This window comes from Staurois parvus, unplaced genomic scaffold, assembly GCF_062004578.1.
Source record: "Staurois parvus isolate SC_StPar_1 unplaced genomic scaffold, SC_StPar_1.0 ptg000267l, whole genome shotgun sequence".
NCBI lineage: Eukaryota > Metazoa > Chordata > Amphibia > Anura > Ranidae > Staurois > Staurois parvus.
Window position 1 is genome coordinate 6,044,487 of NW_028318063.1, and position 19,383 is coordinate 6,063,869.

The 19,383-nt window shown below is 45.8% G+C and overlaps 1 protein-coding gene across 2 annotated transcripts in view; it reads right to left on the bottom strand.

Annotated features, from left to right (window-relative positions):
• Positions 1-19,383, bottom strand: part of VTI1B (vesicle transport through interaction with t-SNAREs 1B) — a 101,514-nt gene that overhangs the window by 41,803 nt on the left and 40,328 nt on the right. For both annotated transcript variants that reach the window (XM_089681506.1, XM_089681505.1), the window contains exons 2-3: positions 16,682-16,740; positions 171-359 (exon numbers count right to left, since the gene is read on the bottom strand). In XM_089681506.1, coding sequence (XP_089537632.1) covers positions 171-359; positions 16,682-16,740 — 248 coding nt within the window. The remainder of the gene's footprint in view (positions 1-170; positions 360-16,681; positions 16,741-19,383) is intronic.

The window sequence follows — 19,383 nt, forward strand, 5'->3', positions numbered from 1 at the left end:
TGGGCACCAACCTTATGTAATAGGATTTGTTTCATCTCTATGTATCACCTGAGGCTAGCCACTGGGTAAATGTAGGGTTTTACAAGCATTTTAAATCAGTCATACATGACTACAAAAGATGTGATGCATATTAAAACGTATGTAAAAAAAAACAAAAAAAAAAACCTTACATTTTGATCATCTTCCACATGTGAAAATCCTTTCCTGATGTTCTCATATGGTTGTCCAGTACCTCTATATATGTTTCTTGTCTCTATCTGCAATTTAACAAGAACTCGCCTATACACACGCAACTTGCTTATCATCTCGCTTTGAAAAGATGGTGGCGCACATTTTAGCTCCTTTTCCATTTGTACAAGCTGCAGAAGAAAAAAAAATTGTAGGTCAAGATTAATTAAACATGTTCTGAGTAAGAATCTTTTCCATATTTTCTTGAGCTACAATGTAGAATAAATAGATTTCACTGGGATTTTATGCACTTACCGTATTTTCCGGCGTATAGGATGACCCCCTACTTTTCCTGTTAAAATATAGGGTTTGGGCTATACTCGCCGTATAAGACTACCCCTCTTCCAATGCACAATAAAAATTAAAAAACATCAGATTTGATTTCAATATGGTATGGTACTTCAGTATGGTATTCCAATGATGGGGTGCTATTCCTCCCACTGACACCAATGATGGGGCACGATTCCTCCCAATGACACCAATGATGGTGTCCCATTATTAATGTCAGTGTGTGAGGAATAGTGTCCCATCATTAGTGTCAGTGGGAGGAATAGTGTCCCATCATTAGTGTCAGTGGGAGAAATAGTGCCCCATCATTGGTGTCAGTGGGAGGAATAGCGCCCCATCATTGGTGTCAGTGGGAGGAATAGCGCCCCATCATTGGTGTCAGTGGGAGGAATAGCGCCCCATCATTGGTGTCAGTGGGAGGAATAGCGCCCCATCATTGGTGTCAGTGGGAGGAATAGCGCCCCATCATTGGTGTCAGTGGGAGGAATAGCGCCCCATCATTGGTGTCAGTGGGAGGAATAGCGCCCCATCATTGGTGTCAGTGGGAGGAATAGCGCCCCATCATTGGTGTCAGTGGGAGGAATAGCGCCCCATCATTGGTGTCAGTGGGAGGAATAGCGCCCCATCATTGGTGTCAGTGGGAGGAATAGCGCCCCATCATTGGTGTCAGTGGGAGGAATAGCGCCCCATCATTGGTGTCAGTGGGAGGAATAGCGCCCCATCATTGGTGTCAGTGGGAGGAATAGCGCCCCATCATTGGTGTCAGTGGGAGGAATAGCGCCCCATCATTGGTGTCAGTGGGAGGAATAGCGCCCCATCATTGGTGTCAGTGGGAGGAATAGCGCCCCATCATTGGTGTCAGTGGGAGGAATAGCGCCCCATCATTGGTGTCAGTGGGAGGAATAGCGCCCCATCATTGGTGTCAGTGGGAGGAATAGCGCCCCATCATTGGTGTCAGTGGGAGGAATAGCGCCCCATCATTGGTGTCAGTGGGAGGAATAGCGCCCCATCATTGGTGTCAGTGGGAGGAATAGCGCCCCATCATTGGTGTCAGTGGGAGGAATAGCGCCCCATCATTGGTGTCAGTGGGAGGAATAGCGCCCCATCATTGGTGTCAGTGGGAGGAATAGCGCCCCATCATTGGTGTCAGTGGGAGGAATAGCGCCCCATCATTGGTGTCAGTGGGAGGAATAGCGCCCCATCATTGGTGTCAGTGGGAGGAATAGCGCCCCATCACTGGTGTCAGTGGGAGGAATAGCGCCCCATCACTGGTGTCAGTGGGAGGAATAGCGCCCCATCACTGGTGTCAGTGGGAGGAATAGCGCCCCATCTTTGGTGTCAGTGGGAGGAATAGCGCCCCATCATTGGTGTCAGTGGGAGGAATCATGCCCCATCATTGGTGTCAGTGGGAGGAATCGTGCCCCGTCATTGGTGTCAGTGGGAGGAATCGTGCCCCGTCATTGGTGTCAGTGGGAGGAATCGTGCCCCGTCATTGGTGTCAGTGGGAGGAATAGTGTCCCAACATTGGTGTCAGTGGGGGGAGGGGGGGAATAGTGCCCCATCGTTGGTGTCAGTGGGGGGGAATAGTGCCCCATCGTTGGTGTCAGTGGGGGGAGGGGGGGGGAATAGTGCCCCATCGTTGGTGTCAGTGGGGGGAGGGGGGGGAATAGTGCCCCATCGTTGGTGTCAGTGGGGGGAGGGGGGGGGGAATAGTGCCCCATCGTTGGTGTCAGTGGGGGGAGGGGGGGGGAATAGTGCCCCATCGTTGGTGTCAGTGGGGGGAGGGGGGGGGAATAGTGCCCCATCGTTGGTGTCAGTGGGGGGAGGGGGGGAATAGTGCCCCATCGTTGGTGTCAGTGGGGGGAGGGGGGGAATAGTGCCCCATCGTTGGTGTCAGTGGGGGGAGGGGGGGGAATAGTGCCCCATCGTTGGTGTCAGTGGGGGGAGGGGGGGGAATAGTGCCCCATCGTTGGTGTCAGTGGGGGGAGGGGGGGAATAGTGCCCCATCGTTGGTGTCAGTGGGGGGAGGGGGGGAATAGTGCCCCATCGTTGGTGTCAGTGGGGGGGGGGAGGAATAGTGCCCCATCGTTGGTGTCAGTGGGGGGGGGGGAGGAATAGTGCCCCATCGTTGGTGTCAGTGGGGGGGGGGAATAGTGCCCCATCGTTGGTGTCAGTGGGGGGGGGGGGAGGAAGAATAGTGCCCCATCGTTGGTGTCAGTGGGGGGGGAGGAATAGTGCCCCATCGTTGGTGTCAGTGGGGGGAGGGGGGGGAATAGTGCCCCATCGTTGGTGTCAGTGGGGGGGGGGAGGAATAGTGCCCCATCGTTGGTGTCAGTGGGGGGGGGGGATAGTGCCCCATCGTTGGTGTCAGTGGGGGGGGGGGATAGTGCCCCATCGTTGGTGTCAGTGGGGGGGGGATAGTGCCCCATCGTTGGTGTCAGTGGGAGGAATAATGCTTTTCTGTGCGCCACACATAGGAGCAGCCCATTCAAAACAGCTCCCACACATTCTCGGGCATGAAGTGTCTCACATTTTTTCTGTGGCTATTTTGCGTGCAGCAAAACACGTGTTCGCTAACCGCATTTAAGATGCCATTAGGAATTAATGGCACCCTAAGCATGTTTTGCTGAGAATTTAGTGCAATCTGGAATTGTGGGCAAAATTGTGTGATTCTGCAGATGTGAAAGAGGCACAGTGAAAAATGTCTACGTAGTTTTCCAAGCCATTTACAGTGTGGGGAAAAAAAATGTTCAGGTGGAAGCTACTGCCATTCCACACATGGAATCCATCAACAATAAAGCCCAACTTTAGGCCTCCCTTGTAGCCCCCGGATTTATTTTATGCTTTAGTATTTTTTTTTTTTTTTTTAGACTTCACATCTTAAATCAGATGTCTTCAGGCAAGGTCACATGATGCACAGGGCACACTTTACGTCTTCTGCAGCACAGTGTGGTCCTCCGTGATGCTGACACAGTGACATCAACAATGCTCTATACATTATTACATTGAGCGCAGGGTGCCATCATGTAGGATGCCATATATTCACAGAATATCTTCAGTCTATCAGGCTAAATACTACTGTGAGTCATTCAAACCAGACGGCTGAGGACATCAGGTGTCAGACTAAAATTACTGGATGGAGGGAACCGTGCAGAGAGGAGCTGAGTACAGCGAATGGAGCTGCTTTTTTTTTTTTATTCTTTAACGACCTCAAGAGCAGACACTTGCACCCCCTTCCTGCCCAGGCCAGTATTCAGTGCAGTCTCACTTTGAATGAAAATTACTCAGTCATGCAACACTGTAGCTAAATGAAATTATAATTTTTTAATACGCTTTCCTCATAAATGTAGGTGTAAAATGTATTATGCTAAATTTCTTTGGTAAAAATAACTCAAATCAATGTACATGATTTAGTCCATGTGAAAGTTATAGCACCTGCAAACTATAATATCCCACCAAATATCACCTTTTTTGGAAAATCAACCGATTGTATCAAAGCCAATGTACAATAATGGACACCTCTATGTAAGTGGCTAGGGAATATAGCTTAGTGTTGCATCATCTATAGCTGTACCAATCCCTATAAGCCAAAACAAGCCTAAGCTACTGGTACGTGGCTGCCCCCATAAATGCAATGTTTACTGGCCAGGAAGTACAGAAGGTTAAAGATAGGAAGGACAAAGGCGTTCATGTGGTTCCAGGAGTGCAGCTGTTTGCAGGGAATGGTGTCTCGCAGGAACGTAGTCAGTCGGATGTGCAGATGGGTCAGTTCAGGCGTGGTCAGAGGCATGGTCAACAAACAGGCAACCGATCAGGCCAGGCAGCAGGCAGAAATGCGATCAATAAACAGGCCAGGGTTAGTTCAAACAGCTGGCAGAGGCAACGCCACACTGGTTTGGCGGTGATCAGGAACACTGCTGCTGCCTTACACTGGTCTGTTGACACTGGAAACTAGTGTGGCAGCAATCTACAATGCTATTAACATACACTGGTATATTGATAATAAGGGACATCCGTGCTAGCTTACACTGGTGTGGTGACACTGCAACTAATGTGGCAGTGATAAGTAACACTTGCTGGTATACACAGGTCTGGTGCTACTGGGATTGGTGTGGAGGTGATCAGGGACATTGTAACTGGTGTGGCGGTGATTAGAGACAATATGACTGATGTGGCGGTGATCAGGACCGTTGGGACTGGTGTGGAAGTGATTAGGGACACTGACTGGCAGCACTTGTCTGGTGACACTGTACTGCTGTAGCAGTGGTCAGAGCCAGAGTTCAGGCTTTTAAAGACTATTTCCTCATTACACTTCCTGACTACCTATCACAGTTTCAGAGGACCTGAAATGCAAGAATAGTACGAAATTACCCCTTTTTGGAAAGTAGACACCCCAAGGAATTTGATAAGAAGCATGAGGAGTATTTTGCAGATCTCGTTTGTTGCAACAAATTTTTGGAAAATGAAGAAAAAAAACAAAAACATTTTTTCTTTTCTTTTTTTATTTTTCAAAACCTTAAGAGTAAAAATGAGATCTGCAAAATACTCACCATGCCTTTTTTAAAACTCTTTGGGGTGTCCACTTTCCAAAAAAGGGGTAATTTTGGGGGGTTTGGTGCTATCCTGGCACTTCAAGGCCTCCAAAACTGTGATAGGCAGTGAGGAAGTGAAATGAGGAAGTTACACACCATCAGGCTTTCAAAGGGGTCATTGGATTTCAGACCATTGGAGGGCCGGACTATAGTTTTAAAAAAAAAAAAAAAACTATGAACAAATGCGGACACAGTACAGGAGATGACCAGAGACTGCGGACATACAACGGCGGTGGGAATACTGGGCCGGCCGCTCCATAAGACGCACAGACATTTCCCCCCAAGTGTGTCTTATGGAGCAAAATAGTGCCCCATCATTGGTGTCAGTGGAAGGAATAGTGCCCCGTCATTGGTGTCAGTGGGAAGAATCGTGCCCCATCATTAGTGACAGTGGGAGGAATAGTGCCCCATCATTGGTGTCAGTGGGAAGAATCGTGCCCCATCATTGGTGTCAGTGGGAAGAATCGTGCCCTATCAGTGTCAGTGGGAGCAATAGAGCCCCATCATTGATGTCAGTGGGAGGAATAGTGCCCCATCAATGGTGTCAGTGGGAGGAATAGTGCCCCATCATTGGTGTCAGTGGGAGGAATAGTGTCCCATCATTGGTGTCAGTGGGAGGAATAGTGTCCCATCATTGGTGTCAGTGGGAGGAATAGTGTCCCATCATTGGTGTCAGTGGGAGGAATAGTGTCCCATCATTGGTGTCAGTGGGAGGAATAGTGTCCCATCATTGGTGTCAGTGGGAAGAAACGTGCCCCATCATTGGTGTCAGTGGGAAGAAACGTGCCCCATCATTGGTGTCAGTGGGAAGAAACGTGCCCCATCATTGGTGTCAGTGGGAAGAAACGTGCCCCATCATTGGTGTCAGTGGGAAGAAACGTGCCCCATCATTGGTGTCAGTGGGAAGAAACATGCCCCATCATTGGTGTCAGTGGGAGGAATAGTGCCCCATCATTGGTGTCAGTGGGAGGAATAGTGCCCCATCATTGGTGTCAGTGGGAGGAATAGTGCCCCATCATTGGTGTCAGTGGGAGGAATAGTGCCCCATCAGTGTCAGTGGGAAGAATTGCGCCCCATCATTGGTGTCAGTGGGAGGAATAGTACCCCATCATTGGTGTCAGTTCGAGGAATAGTGCCCCATCATTAGTGTCAGTGGGGGGAGGAATAGTGCCCCATCATTGGTGTCAGTGGGGGGGAGGAATAGTGCCCCATCGTTGGTGTCAGTGGGGGAAGGGGATAGTGTCCCAACATTGGTGTCAGTTGGAAGAATAGTGCCCCAATATTGGTGTGAGTGGGAAGAATAGTGCCCCATCATTGGTGTCAGTGGGAGGAATAGTATGTCATTGGTGTCAGTGGGGGGAATAGTGCTCCATCACTGGTGTCAGTGGGAGGAATAGTACGTCATTGGTGTCAGTGGGGGGGGAATAGTGCCCCATCATTGGTGTCAGTGGGGGGGAATAGTGCCCCATCATTGGTGTCAGTGGGGGGGAATAGTGCCCCATCATTGGTGTCAGTGGGGGGGAATAGTGCCCCATCATTGGTGTCAGTGGGGGGGAATAGTGCCCCATCATTGGTGTCAGTGGGGGGGAATAGTGCCCCATCATTGGTGTCAGTGGGGGGGAATAGTGCCCCATCATTGGTGTCAGTGGGGGGGAATAGTGCCCCATCATTGGTGTCAGTGGGGGGGGGAATAGTGCCCCATCATTGGTGTCAGTGGGAGGAATAGTGCCCCATCTTTGGTGTCAGTGGGAGGAATAGTACATCATTGTGTCAGTGGAGGGGAATAGTGCCCCGTCATTGGTGTCAGTGGGAGGAAGTGTCCCAACATTGGTGTCAGTGGGGGGGAATAGTGCCCCATCATTGGTGTCAGTGGGGGGGAATAGTGCCCCATCATTGGTGTCAGTGGGGGGGAATAGTGCCCCATCATTGGTGTCAGTGGGGGGGAATAGTGCCCCATCATTGGTGTCAGTGGGGGGGGGAATAGTGCCCCATCATTGGTGTCAGTGGGGGGGGGAATAGTGCCCCATCATTGGTGTCAGTGGGAGGAATAGTGCCCCATCTTTGGTGTCAGTGGGAAGAATAGTGCCCCAATATTGGTGTCAGTGGGAAGAATAGTGCCCCATCATTGGTGTCAGTGGGAGGAATAGTATGTCATTGGTGTCAGTGGGGGGAATAGTGCTCCATCACTGGTGTCAGTGGGAGGAATAGTACGTCATTGGTGTCAGTGGGGGGGAATAGTGCCCCATCATTGGTGTCAGTGGGGGGGAATAGTGCCCCATCATTGGTGTCAGTGGGGGGGAATAGTGCCCCATCATTGGTGTCAGTGGGGGGGAATAGTGCCCCATCATTGGTGTCAGTGGGGGGGAATAGTGCCCCATCATTGGTGTCAGTGGGGGGGAATAGTGCCCCATCATTGGTGTCAGTGGGGGGGGGGAATAGTGCCCCATCATTGGTGTCAGTGGGAGGAATAGTGCCCCATCTTTGGTGTCAGTGGGAGGAATAGTACATCATTGTGTCAGTGGAGGGGAATAGTGCCCCGTCATTGGTGTCAGTGGGAGGAAGTGTCCCAACATTGGTGTCAGTGTGAGGAATAATGTTCCATCATTGGTGTCAGTGAGGGGGATAGTGTCCCATCATTAGTGTCAGTGAGGGGGATAGTGTCCCATCATTGGTGTCAGTGAGGGGGATAGTGTCCCATCATTGGTGTCAGTGGGGGAAGGAATAGTGTTCCATCGTTGGTGTCAGTGGAGGGTGGAATAGTGCCCCATCGTTGGTGTCAGTGGGAGGAATAGTACATCATTGTGTCAGTGGAGGGGAATAGTGCCCCGTCATTAGTGTCAGTGGGAGGAAGTGTCCCAACATTGGTGTCAGTGGGAGGAATAATGTTCCATCATTGGTGTCAGTGAGGGGGATAGAGTCCCATCATTGGTGTCAGTGAGGGGGATAGTGTCCCATCATTGGTGTCAGTGGGGGAAGGAATAGTGTTCCATCATTGGTGTCAGTGGGAGGAATAGTGCCCCATCTTTGGTGTCAGTGGGAGGAATAGTACATCATTGTGTCAGTGGAGGGGAATAGTGCCCCGTCATTAGTGTCAGTGGGAGGAATAATGTTCCATCATTGGTGTCAGTGAGGGGGATAGTGTCCCATCATTGGTGTCAGTGAGGGGGATAGTGTCCCATCATTGGTGTCAGTGAGGGGGATAGTGTCCCATCATTGGTGTCAGTGGGGGAAGGAATAGTGTTCCATCGTTGGTGTCAGTGGAGGGTGGAATAGTGCCCCATCGTTGGTGTCAGTGGAGGAAAAGTGCCCCATCATTGGTGTCAGTGGAGGAAAAGTGCCCCATCATTGGTGTCAGTGGAATAATGCCCCATCATTAGTATCAGTGACACCAATGATGGGGCACTATTTCTCCCACTGACACCAATGACACGTAACGTGCTGACCCCTGCTCCAGCCTAGGTGCTACTGCAGCCAGCATACCTGGTTGCAGCAGCACCATCAGCACGGCACACTTACCTGTCAGCTGTCCTTCTCTCCGGCCTCCCTCTCACTCGATGTTCGCGGGGCTGCTCAGCTCCGCCTCCTCGCAGGTGATTGGCCGCCTGTGTGCCTTTCCTGAGCTACAGTTCTGGCGCCCAATCACCGGTGAGGAGGCGGAGCCGAGCGGCAGGAGTGAGGGAGTGGCTGGAGTGAATGAAGGAGCAGCGCTTCCTGGACTGGATTGTCATGGGACTGGGACTGGAGCCAGGTAAGGTACAGCAGCCCCCTGCCCGCCCCTGTACTTAGTGTCCCTTCCTGTCCCGCCCCTGCCGGCGGGCCGGATAAATGGCCTCGGCGGGCCGCATGTGGCCCGCGGGCCGTAGTTTGAGGGCCCCTGGCTTAGGGTTTCTACTTTCCGAAAAAAGGTCATTTGGGGGTGTTTGTACTGCCTTGGCATTTTTAGCACCTTAAGAAATGTGATAGGCAGTCAAAGTAAAAGCTGTGTAAATTCCAGTATGTATACCATAGTTTGTAGATGCTATAACTTTCACACAAACCAATTATTTTGCAGTTATTGGAATTTTTTTTACCAAAGACATGTAGCAAAATAAATTTTGGGCTAAATTTATGATGAAATTTGAGTTTAATGGATATTTTTTTATGACAGGGTTTTTTTTCAAAATTTTCGGTCTTTTTTGTTTATAGCTCAAAAAATAAAAAACCCAGAGGTAATCAAATGCTACCAAAAGAAAGCTCTGTGTGAAACAAATAAATGTAATTTATGTACAGTATTGCATGACCGAGCAATTATCAGTTAAATTAGTGCAGCGCCATACAGCAAAAAAAAAAAATGGTGTAAATTCCAATATCTATACCATCGTTTGTAGACGCTATACCTTTCACACGAACCAATTAATATGCAGTTCTTGTTTTTTTTTTTTTACCAAAGACATGTAGCAAAATACATTTTGGCTTACATTTGTGACAAAATTTGAGTTTATTGGATATATTTTATGACAGAAATCAGAAAATATCAGGGTTTTTTTTTTTTAATTTTCAGTCTACCAATTGAAATAGCGCAGCGCCGTAAGGCAAAAAAAGGTCTAGCCAGGAAGGAGGGTAAGTCCTCTGAAGGGCAAGTGGTTAAACTATTGTGCCTAGGCACCATGGGGTGCCTTCAGGTGTCCTCAGGGGTGCCTTAGCAAAATGCTTACAAATTGCCCAAAAAATGCACAGAAGCCAGCTGATGGATCAACCTGCCTTTTAGTGACACAAAGGCACAGGTTTTCATTGTGCACTATTACAAACTTTTAGTTGCCGGTGTCCTAACAACCAATGAAGTTGCGGTTGATTAAGAGGACATTTGACACATGCACAGCATCCATGTTTGCCCCCTTACACTGCCCCTCTCCATAAGTACTAGGGTCACATTATCTGAGTGAGAGAAACTGAGGCAGAAGAGAAATACTGGAATTACTACTCAGTACCAGTGTACAAAGTTGTATTTGCTTTGGAAGAATAAATCACCTCTAATACTGGGTGTCCTTCACGTGTGGATGTTGTTGTGTTATGTAAAACTGTAAGTTTAGAATGGGGTGCATCGAGAATGCGCAGAATTTTAAAGGGTGCCTTGACTGAAAAGGTTGAGAAATACTGATCTAGATACCCGGAGTTCATATAGAAGGCAAAAAGTGGTGTAAGTACCTTTTGTGAGCATCCTGGGAGCCTAGAATAGTTTAAAGGCCAGTGCGACAAACTCAAAGTATTTGTCTCCTAGAGCAAAGCACAGAAAGCATTGACAATGTGAGTAAATGGAGAATGCAGAAAAGCATCTGCATGTCTATGGATGGTAAGTATTCCCCTCATATCACAGAGGCAAAAAACTGACCTTGCAGATTCAATGTGAAACTTTTGAATTTGACGGTAGTTGTTTAGGTATTTCAAATGCAGAATAGGCCAAATACCAGATTGGATTTTGGTATCATGAGCAGGTTTAAAAACATTCACTGAACTTGTCCTCCAGAGGGCATTCTGCAAATCATAGTGTTCTTGAGCAGATTCTGGTTGATTTAAGAGAAGAAAGCGGTGAGGAGGGTAGAGTTTGGAGCTCTGATTTGCACCCCTTTGAAACCACAAATTGAATCAACAGGACTGGGATGTCCATGGCCCATAAACAGACAAATTGTAACTGATGTCTTTCACTCTTTGCAGTGGGACTACCACTTTATTAGGAAAAAGGGCTTTGGGGTAGACAGAGGATTTTGTGTTCCAAATCTTGCGCCAGGAAGGGTGAAACAATATACAGTGGGGCAAAAAAGTATTTAGTCAGCCACCAATTGTGCAAGTTCTCCCACTTAAAAAGATAAGAGAGGCCTGTAATTGGCATCATAGGTAGACCTCAACTATGAGAGACAAAATGAGAAAAAAAATCCAGACAATCACATTGGCTGATTTGGAAAGAATTTATTTGCAAATTATGGTGGAAAATAAGTATTTGGTCAATATCAAAAGTTAATCTCAATACTTTGTTATATATCCTTTGTTGGCAATGACAGAGGTCAAACATTTCCTGTAAGTCTTCACAAGGTTGGCACACACTGATGCTGTTATGTTGGCCCATTCCTCCATGCAGATCTCCTCTAGAGCAGTGATGTTTTGGGGCGGTCGCTGGGCAACACGGACTTTCACCTCCGTCCAAAGGTTTTCTATGGGGTTGAGATCTGGAGACTGGCTAGGCCACTCCAGGACCTTGAAATGCTTCTTACGAAGCCACTCCTTCGTTGCCCGGGCGTTATGTTTGCGATCATTGTCATGTTGGAAGACCCAGCCACGTTTCATCTTCAATGCCCTTGCTGATGGAAGGAGGTTTGCACTCAAAATCTCACGATACATGGCCCCATTCATTCTGTCCTGTACATGGATCAGTTGTCCTGGTCCCTTTGCGGAGAAACAGCCCCAAAGCATGATGTTGCCACCCGCATGCTTCACAGTAGGTATGGTGTTCTTTGGATGCAACTCAGCATTCTCTCTCCTCCAAACATGATGAGTTGTGTTTCTACCAAACAGTTCTATTTTGGTTTCATCTGACCATATGACATTCTCCCAATCCTCTTCTGGATCATCCAAATGCTCTCTAGCAAACTTCAGACGGGCCCAGACATGTACCGGCTTAAGCAGGGGGACACGTCTGGCACTGCAGGATCTGAGTCCCTGGTGGCGTAGTGTGTTACTGATGGTAGCCTTTGTTACGTTGGTCCCAGCTTTCTGCAGGTCATTCACTAGGTCCCCCCATGTGGTCCTGGGATTTTTTCTCACCGTTCTTGTGATCATTTTAATATCACAGGGTGAGATCTTGCGTGGAGCCCCAGATCGAGGGAGATTATCAGTGGTCTTGTATGTCTTCCAGTTTCTAATTATTGCTCCCACAGTTGATTTGTTCACACCAAGCTGCTTGCCTATTGCAGATTCAGTCTTCCCAGCCTGGTGCAGGTCTACAATTTTGTTTCTGGTGTCCTTCGACAGCTCTTTAGTCTTCACCATAGTGGAGTTTGGAGTGTAACTGTTTGAGGTTGTGGACAGGTGTCTTTTAATAAATTCTTTCCAAATCAGCCAATGTGATTGTCTGGATTTTTTTTCTCATTTTGTCTCTCATAGTTGAGGTCTACCTATGATGCCAATTACAGGCCTCTCTCATCTTTTTAAGTGGGAGAACTTGCACAATTGGTGGCTGACTAAATACTTTTTTGCCCCACTGTACATGGAAAAACAAAATCTGAATTTGTTAAAGTATTTTTCATGTGTATTGTTTCAGTTATGTATTTAATGGTGCAATAGCATCTACTTGCTGTGTAGTACCTGATATCATTAATTTTAAAAATTAATCCATTGCATCTTATTTAATCTGATATTCCCTCATCTCTTCATCCTCATTTCATGACATGTATGCATGTTTGTGAATATGCAGGCACTTTTGGATGCAGATGTGTATGATGTTACGATTGTTAGGCTCATGATTTTATCAGTCACAATTATTTTATATTAAATGTTTTATTGTAGCCCTGATGAAGGGGGAGTTCCATTGACCCCCAAAATGTCTTAACATATCAAACAATGAATTTGGGATATTATCTTCTGGTCTGGCGCTCCTTTCATATATGCACACTTTTTCCTGGTAACCTACTGGAGTACTCACAGTAGGGTGGCCTTGCTTGTTGGGAGCAGCCTAACTTGAGCTACTGAGCTCTTCAAATGTTTTTTTGCCCTCTCACTACCTTGTTTAAACTCATATCAAAGTCCCAGTGCCTCTTGGATGCCTTTTTTTCATTGGCATCCCCAGGTAAACAAAAGACTACTTTGTCAGAAATGTATATTATATAGGGCGCTCTTGTTAGAGCCCAACCTCTATAGCTGTAAGATAAAGGTGCCAGATGGATATCAGGGATGGATGGATGGAAGCAGTAACACTGAGGCAGCTCTTCTTAGAGTGGAAGCAAGGCTCTAATGCAGTAACAAGAAAAAAAGAGGAAGGCGCCTCCAAGTGCAGTATTAACAATTTATTAGTAGACAATGGAAAATTTGCACTTACAAGATAAACGGTTAAAAAGACTCATCGTGTGGTAATTGGATCCAGCCGTCCAGCAGCAAGCTATGCCTATAGGATCAGGAAGTAGAGTCCAGGATGTGCCTGTGCATCAAAAATGAAGCTTGGAGAGCAGAGTTAGATGTAGCAGGTGAAAGGGGCGGTAATACATTTCGGAGCATGCTCAATAGACTCCTTCTTCAGACCTGAGCCCCAGTAGAACCCTGACATTTTTATAGTGTGGAGGAAATGGGAGGGAGGCAAGTAATTCCTGGGTCCTAAGGACCTACATGTTTTCCTGCATCGTACAGGAATACAATTATAAAAACAGAAATAAAAATAGAGCTATTCTCTCGTGTGTTTTTATTTCTAATACTTTTGGGTAAAAAAAGTATACGAGTGTGTATGTATACATAGAATAACATAGATCTAAAAAATGGCATATTCAATAGAAGGGAAATAGAAAATGACAATTAAATCTAAAAATAAATAGAATGGAACAATGGAGGTGAAAATAAATAATAATAATAATGAATAAATCCATGAGGTAATGAAAAAGGTAGATTACTGTACCATAAATGAAAAATTAATAGAAATGAATATAAAAGCAAAATAAAAACAAAGTTTGAAAAACGCATTTTAATAAAAACGCATTTTAATAAATGGGCTTGCTATAATTGTATGTACATTTTATGCATCTCCTTATTATCCCTTAGTGATGTACTAAAAGGGATCATAGCTAAGTGAGAGAGGGACAAGGAAGGGATATGCCTAAATTAGTTGGAAAAAGTACAAACAGCTGTATAAGGATATAGTGTTGGTATTTATAACCACCATTTGGAAGGGAGAGAATGTCTATAAAATGGAGCTTATTTCAAGCTCTTCATTTAGGCCACCAGGGGATAACACATCCAAGGTGTAGATCCAAAAAGTTTCCCTCTGACAGAGGCGCAAAAAACGCTCTGCCAGAGGGAGGTCCCTTGGCATTCCTTCAATGATCCACACACTAAGACCGTCAGTGGATAAATGGTGGCATTCAAGGAAATGTCTGGGTACGCCATCCATCTTCTATAAGGCAACGGTGCTCACCAAAACATTTACGAAGGGTACGTGTGGTACTACCCACAGAGTACAGACCACAAGGACAAATTAGACAATAGACCACGTATTCAGAAGAACATGTGTAAAATTCCTTAATCTGATATGATATCCCTTTAACAGTGAACTCCTTTTGTCCATGATGAATAAACTGGCATGTCTTACATAAGGGTTTTTTGCCACACGTACCCTTCGTAAACGTTTTGGTGACCACTGACGGTCTTAGTGTGTGGATCATTGAAGGAATGCCAAGGGATCTCCCTCTGGCAGAGCATTTTTTGCGTCTGTCAGAACGAAACTTTTTGGATCTACACCTTGGATGTGTTATCCCCTGGTGGCCTAAATGAAGAGCTTGAAATAAGCTCCATTTTATAGACATTCTCTCCCTTCCAAATGGTGGTTATAAATACCAACACTATATCCTTATATAGCTGTTTGTACTTTTTCCAACTAATTTAGGCATATCCCTTCCTTGTCCCTCTCTCACTTAGCTATGATCCCTTTTTAGTACATCACTAAGGAATAATAAGGAGATGCAGAAAATGTACATACAATTATAGCAAGCCCATTTATTAAAATGCGTTTTTATTAAAATGCGTTTTTCAAACTTTGTTTTTATTTTGCCTTTATATTCATTTCTATTAATTTTTATTTATGGTACAGTAATCTACCTTTTTCATTACCTCATGGATTTCATTATTCATTATTATTAATTTTCACCTCCATTGTTCCATTCTATTTATTTTTAGATTTAATTGTCATTTTCTATTTCCGTTCTATTGAATATGCCATTTTTTAGATCTATGTTATTCTATGTATACATACACACTCGTATACTTTTTTACCCAAAAGCATTAGAGCTATTCTCTCATGTGTTTTTATTTCTATTTTTATTTCTGTTTTTATAATTGTATTAATTCCTGTACGATGCAGGAAAACATGTAGATCCTTAGGACCCAGGAATTACTTGCCTCCCTCCCATTTCCTCCACACTATAAAAATGTCAGGGTTCTACTGGGGCTCAGGTCTGAAGGAGCCTATTGAGCATGCTCCGAAATGCATTACCGCCCCTTTCACCTGCTACATCTGACTCTGCTCTCCAAGCTTCATTTTTGATGCACAGGCACATCCTGGACTCTACTTCCTGATCCTATAAGCATAGCTTGCTGCTGGACGGCTGGATGTCCCACCTGAATCCAATTACCACACGATGAGTCTTTTTAACCGTTTATCTTGTAAGTGCAAATTTTCCATTGTCTACTAATAAATTGTTAATACTGCACTTAGAGGCGCTGTCCTCTTTTTCTCTTGTTACTTTGTCAGAAAGCCTCCAATCAAGTCTAGCATGCTGCGGCCAATCAGCTATTCTGCAGGACTTGGTGGCAGTGCAACTGCTTAGGCAACCTTGGTCTGTATTCGGGGAAGTTTCAGCTGGTTAGGTTGACAGATTGGCCTTTGATATCAGCAGTGTGAATAGAGAGTGGCTGACTTAGAGCTTTCATACAAATGTGAGGATCCCCAGTGCTCAGGCCAAGTGAAGGCAGGACTCTTCTAGCATCAGCTTTAACCCCTGCCAGACTGAGCAATAATTAGGGCAGTGTCTCAAAAACCAGGTGTCCCAGATTTCAGAGGGAATTATGCAAGAGGAAGAAGGGCAACATGGATGGGGATGGGGGCAATGTGCGCAGGAGAAGGCAGTGTGAATAGAGGGGAGTATGAATGATTCAATAGAGCCACGAAGAATCTGCTAGAAGTCTTACCAGGTCCCATATCACATCCACCTGAACATATCCAAAGCAATAAGAATCACCAGAACTGCCAGTTCCATCCTGCAACTGTGTCCCTATACCCACTTGCTAAGTAGAAGCAGGGATGAAGCAGATTCCGGGGCTTGCAGCACCTAGCCTCTTCACAGGAAAGATAATACCTCTCTCTTGCTGTGCTTAGTTACTTTTTGGCACTTTGCTCTAGGTGATACTGGGATTGGTGGAAGTGACATTACTGACTATACATTTCCACTCAACGATTATGCATCCAGAAGCTAACTTTTTTCTCCTGATCATTGCTATAAAGCAAGAGGGGCTTGCGGGCAGCTGGCATTGAGGACCCCCAGAGTGGATTCTGATATAGGTTACAATGCCGCATAGATAGAAAAACAGTGGGGAGATAAAAGGAACTGCATCTGGACGGTGAATGAGAGATGAGCAGCATACCAGTTACTGTCAGGAGTTGGGGAGCTGAGCTTTGTAGTAGTACGGAGTGTGTGTGAGCCGATAGTGGCAGGAGAAGGCTGGTGTAAACCTGTTCCCCACTAAACAAGTGCAAGTTACACAGACTGGCCAGAACAAAAGCCTGATTTTACATAACTAGAGCAATAAAATACACATGTAAACAGGAGGCATGTTGTGATAGTTACCATATCATTAGCTTCTAACTGTTTTTCTTCAAAGTCTTGAAGAAGCTTTTTTCTTTCCTCTGAGGAAAAAAAAAAAAACACATCTTATATAAACAAAAAGATACAAATTAATTGCATCTTAATACAACCAATTTCATTTGGACACAAGTTAAAATAACACTTAATCAGGAGTGTGGAAATTTTTGAAAAACTACTTGTCAAGGGACTAAATTGGTGCCCCAATCTACTTGTCCCTCATGACAATCTACTTGTCCAGATAAAAAATTTTCTTTTTTACTCAAACCATATTTAATCGGAGGTGATTTTTAGGAATGTATGGGGCTTTATAGCGACTTAAACGTGTAATAATTTTAACATTGCGCTGTTTATCTCCTCCTCCAAGGGGAGAGACCTTACAGTGTACTGAGCACTGATTGGGTACTCCTCAGGAAAGGGGAGTGTCGGGCTTATCCTTTGTCCTTTTCCCTGCCAGAGCTGTTTGTGTTTTTTGCACAAGTTTAACCACTTGCCTACTGGGCACTTTTACCCCCTTCCTGCCCAAGCCAATTTTCAGCGCTGTCGCACTTTGAATGACAATTGTGAGGTCATATGCAACACTGTACACAAAATTTTTAGCATTTTTTTGAAACAGTGTTTTCTTTTGGTGGTATTTAAACACCACTGTGGTTTTTATTTTTTGCTAAACAAACTAAATAAAGACTGAAAATTTTGAAAAAAAAATGTTTCTTAGTTTCTGTTATATCATCTTCTAAATAAGTAATTTTTCTCCTTCACTGATGTGTACTAATGAGGCTGCAGTGATGGGCATGAACAGGCGGCACTCATATAATGGCACTGATACGTGGCACTGATTGGAACTGTTAGGCAGCACTGACAGGCAGCACTGAAAGGCAGCTCTGATGGGCACTGATGTGGCATTGATAGGCACTGATATGTGGCACTGACAGATGACACTGATGGGGCTACATTGATCATCAGTGCCCTCATGATCAGTGTAGATGTCCGCTCTGAGTAATGCGGATTACCAGCTCTCCTCACGAGTTGTCAGTAGGAGGAGAGGACTGCCGATAACTAGCATTTCCTATTTACGTTTGATCAGCTGTGATTGGACACAACTGATCACATGACAGAGCCGACGTCATAGGCTCTTTACAGTGATAGGTGATCCGCTGTGTACCAGGAAGACAGCGCATCGCTGATCGCCGCCAAGGGTGCACACATGCAGTTAGAGTAAGAGGATGTCATACGATATCCTCCCAGAAAGAGTAAACCGCCGCCCTCCCATCATTACCTTATATGGCGGGCAGGAAGCAGCTAAAAAATCATTTTAGGCCTGAAGATTACATAAAACGCTAAACATTATATATTTCCTGAAAGCAGTGACCCTAGGGAATAAAATAGTGGTAGTTCCAATTTTTTATGTCGCATGATATAACCGCAAAATTTCAGTAAAAATAATAAGTTAATTTTAGGGTACAAAAAAGCAATACATTACCCTATTATACAAAAGATGAGGTTGCACCAAGTAAATAGATATCCAACATGTCAAACCTTAAATTTTGGCACGCTCGTGAAATGTGACGTGTATCACAATCGACGTTTTCATGCGTAAGCACCCCAACATGTGATTTTATGTTTGTACATGCGTATATGTGGGAGTGGGGGCCTCAATTTCTTTTGGGGGGGGGTGATATGTACTTGGGTGTAACTGTCATATTTTACAATTTAAAAAAACACTTTGCACCGCATTACATTCTTTCCTGGCCTCCATGGCCGGGAATCTCTCAGCAGGGACCAGGAAGTGACATCATACCCTCACTGTGGGTCAGGGAGCTGTGTGGAGGCAATCGGCGGCAGAGCTGCCATCCGAATGCTTCCACCTGACAGGTGAGACCTGCTGCTTACCACAAGATCCACCCAGGGGCCTGGACCGGAACCTGGCTCAGCCTCTCAGCCATCCACTGACAGCCTGAACAAGCTTCCCATCCCCACCCCCCCTCCACAGCCCAGCACTCCAGTGAGCACTGGGGTGGGGGGCAGAGCTGATGGCAGTGACTGACAGTCACGGTTCTCTGCACACAGTGTGGGAGGAGAACTGAGCTATCCGTGGTCTCTAATTACTCAGTTCTCAGCCTTACAGACGGCGGGGGACAGATGCACATCCACCAGGGTAAGTATAATTTAAAACAAAAATCTTTAAAAGCATTTGCAAAGGTTCAGCTTTAGAAAAAAAACAAACGTCATACTTACATGCTCTGCGCAATGGTTTTGCACAGATCAGCCCCAATCCTCCTCTTCTCAGGTCCCCCGCCAATGCAGCGCAATCTGTGAATGGCGCCCTCCTGTATTCAGAATGAAACAGGCCATCTTCGGCCTCCTGAATGGCTGCGGAGATGTAACTCCTGTGCGCAAGTGCAGGAGTGACATTGCCGTGGCACAGAAAGTGGGTCTTAAATGTCAACTGAACTGCGCATGTGTAGCTCAGATTACATTACCTGATGACAGGCGGGGGGACATTTATGACAGAAGGGACCACTAGCGTCTCTTCTATTATAAACACCCTGCCTGTCAGCGGATTTTACTTTGCATGCAGCTCCAAATCGAGGGCGATTGATGGTTATTTTGTATTTCTTCCATTTGTGAATATTCGCTACATAAGTTGTCTCCTCACCAAGGTTCTTGCTAATGGTCTTGTAGCCCAG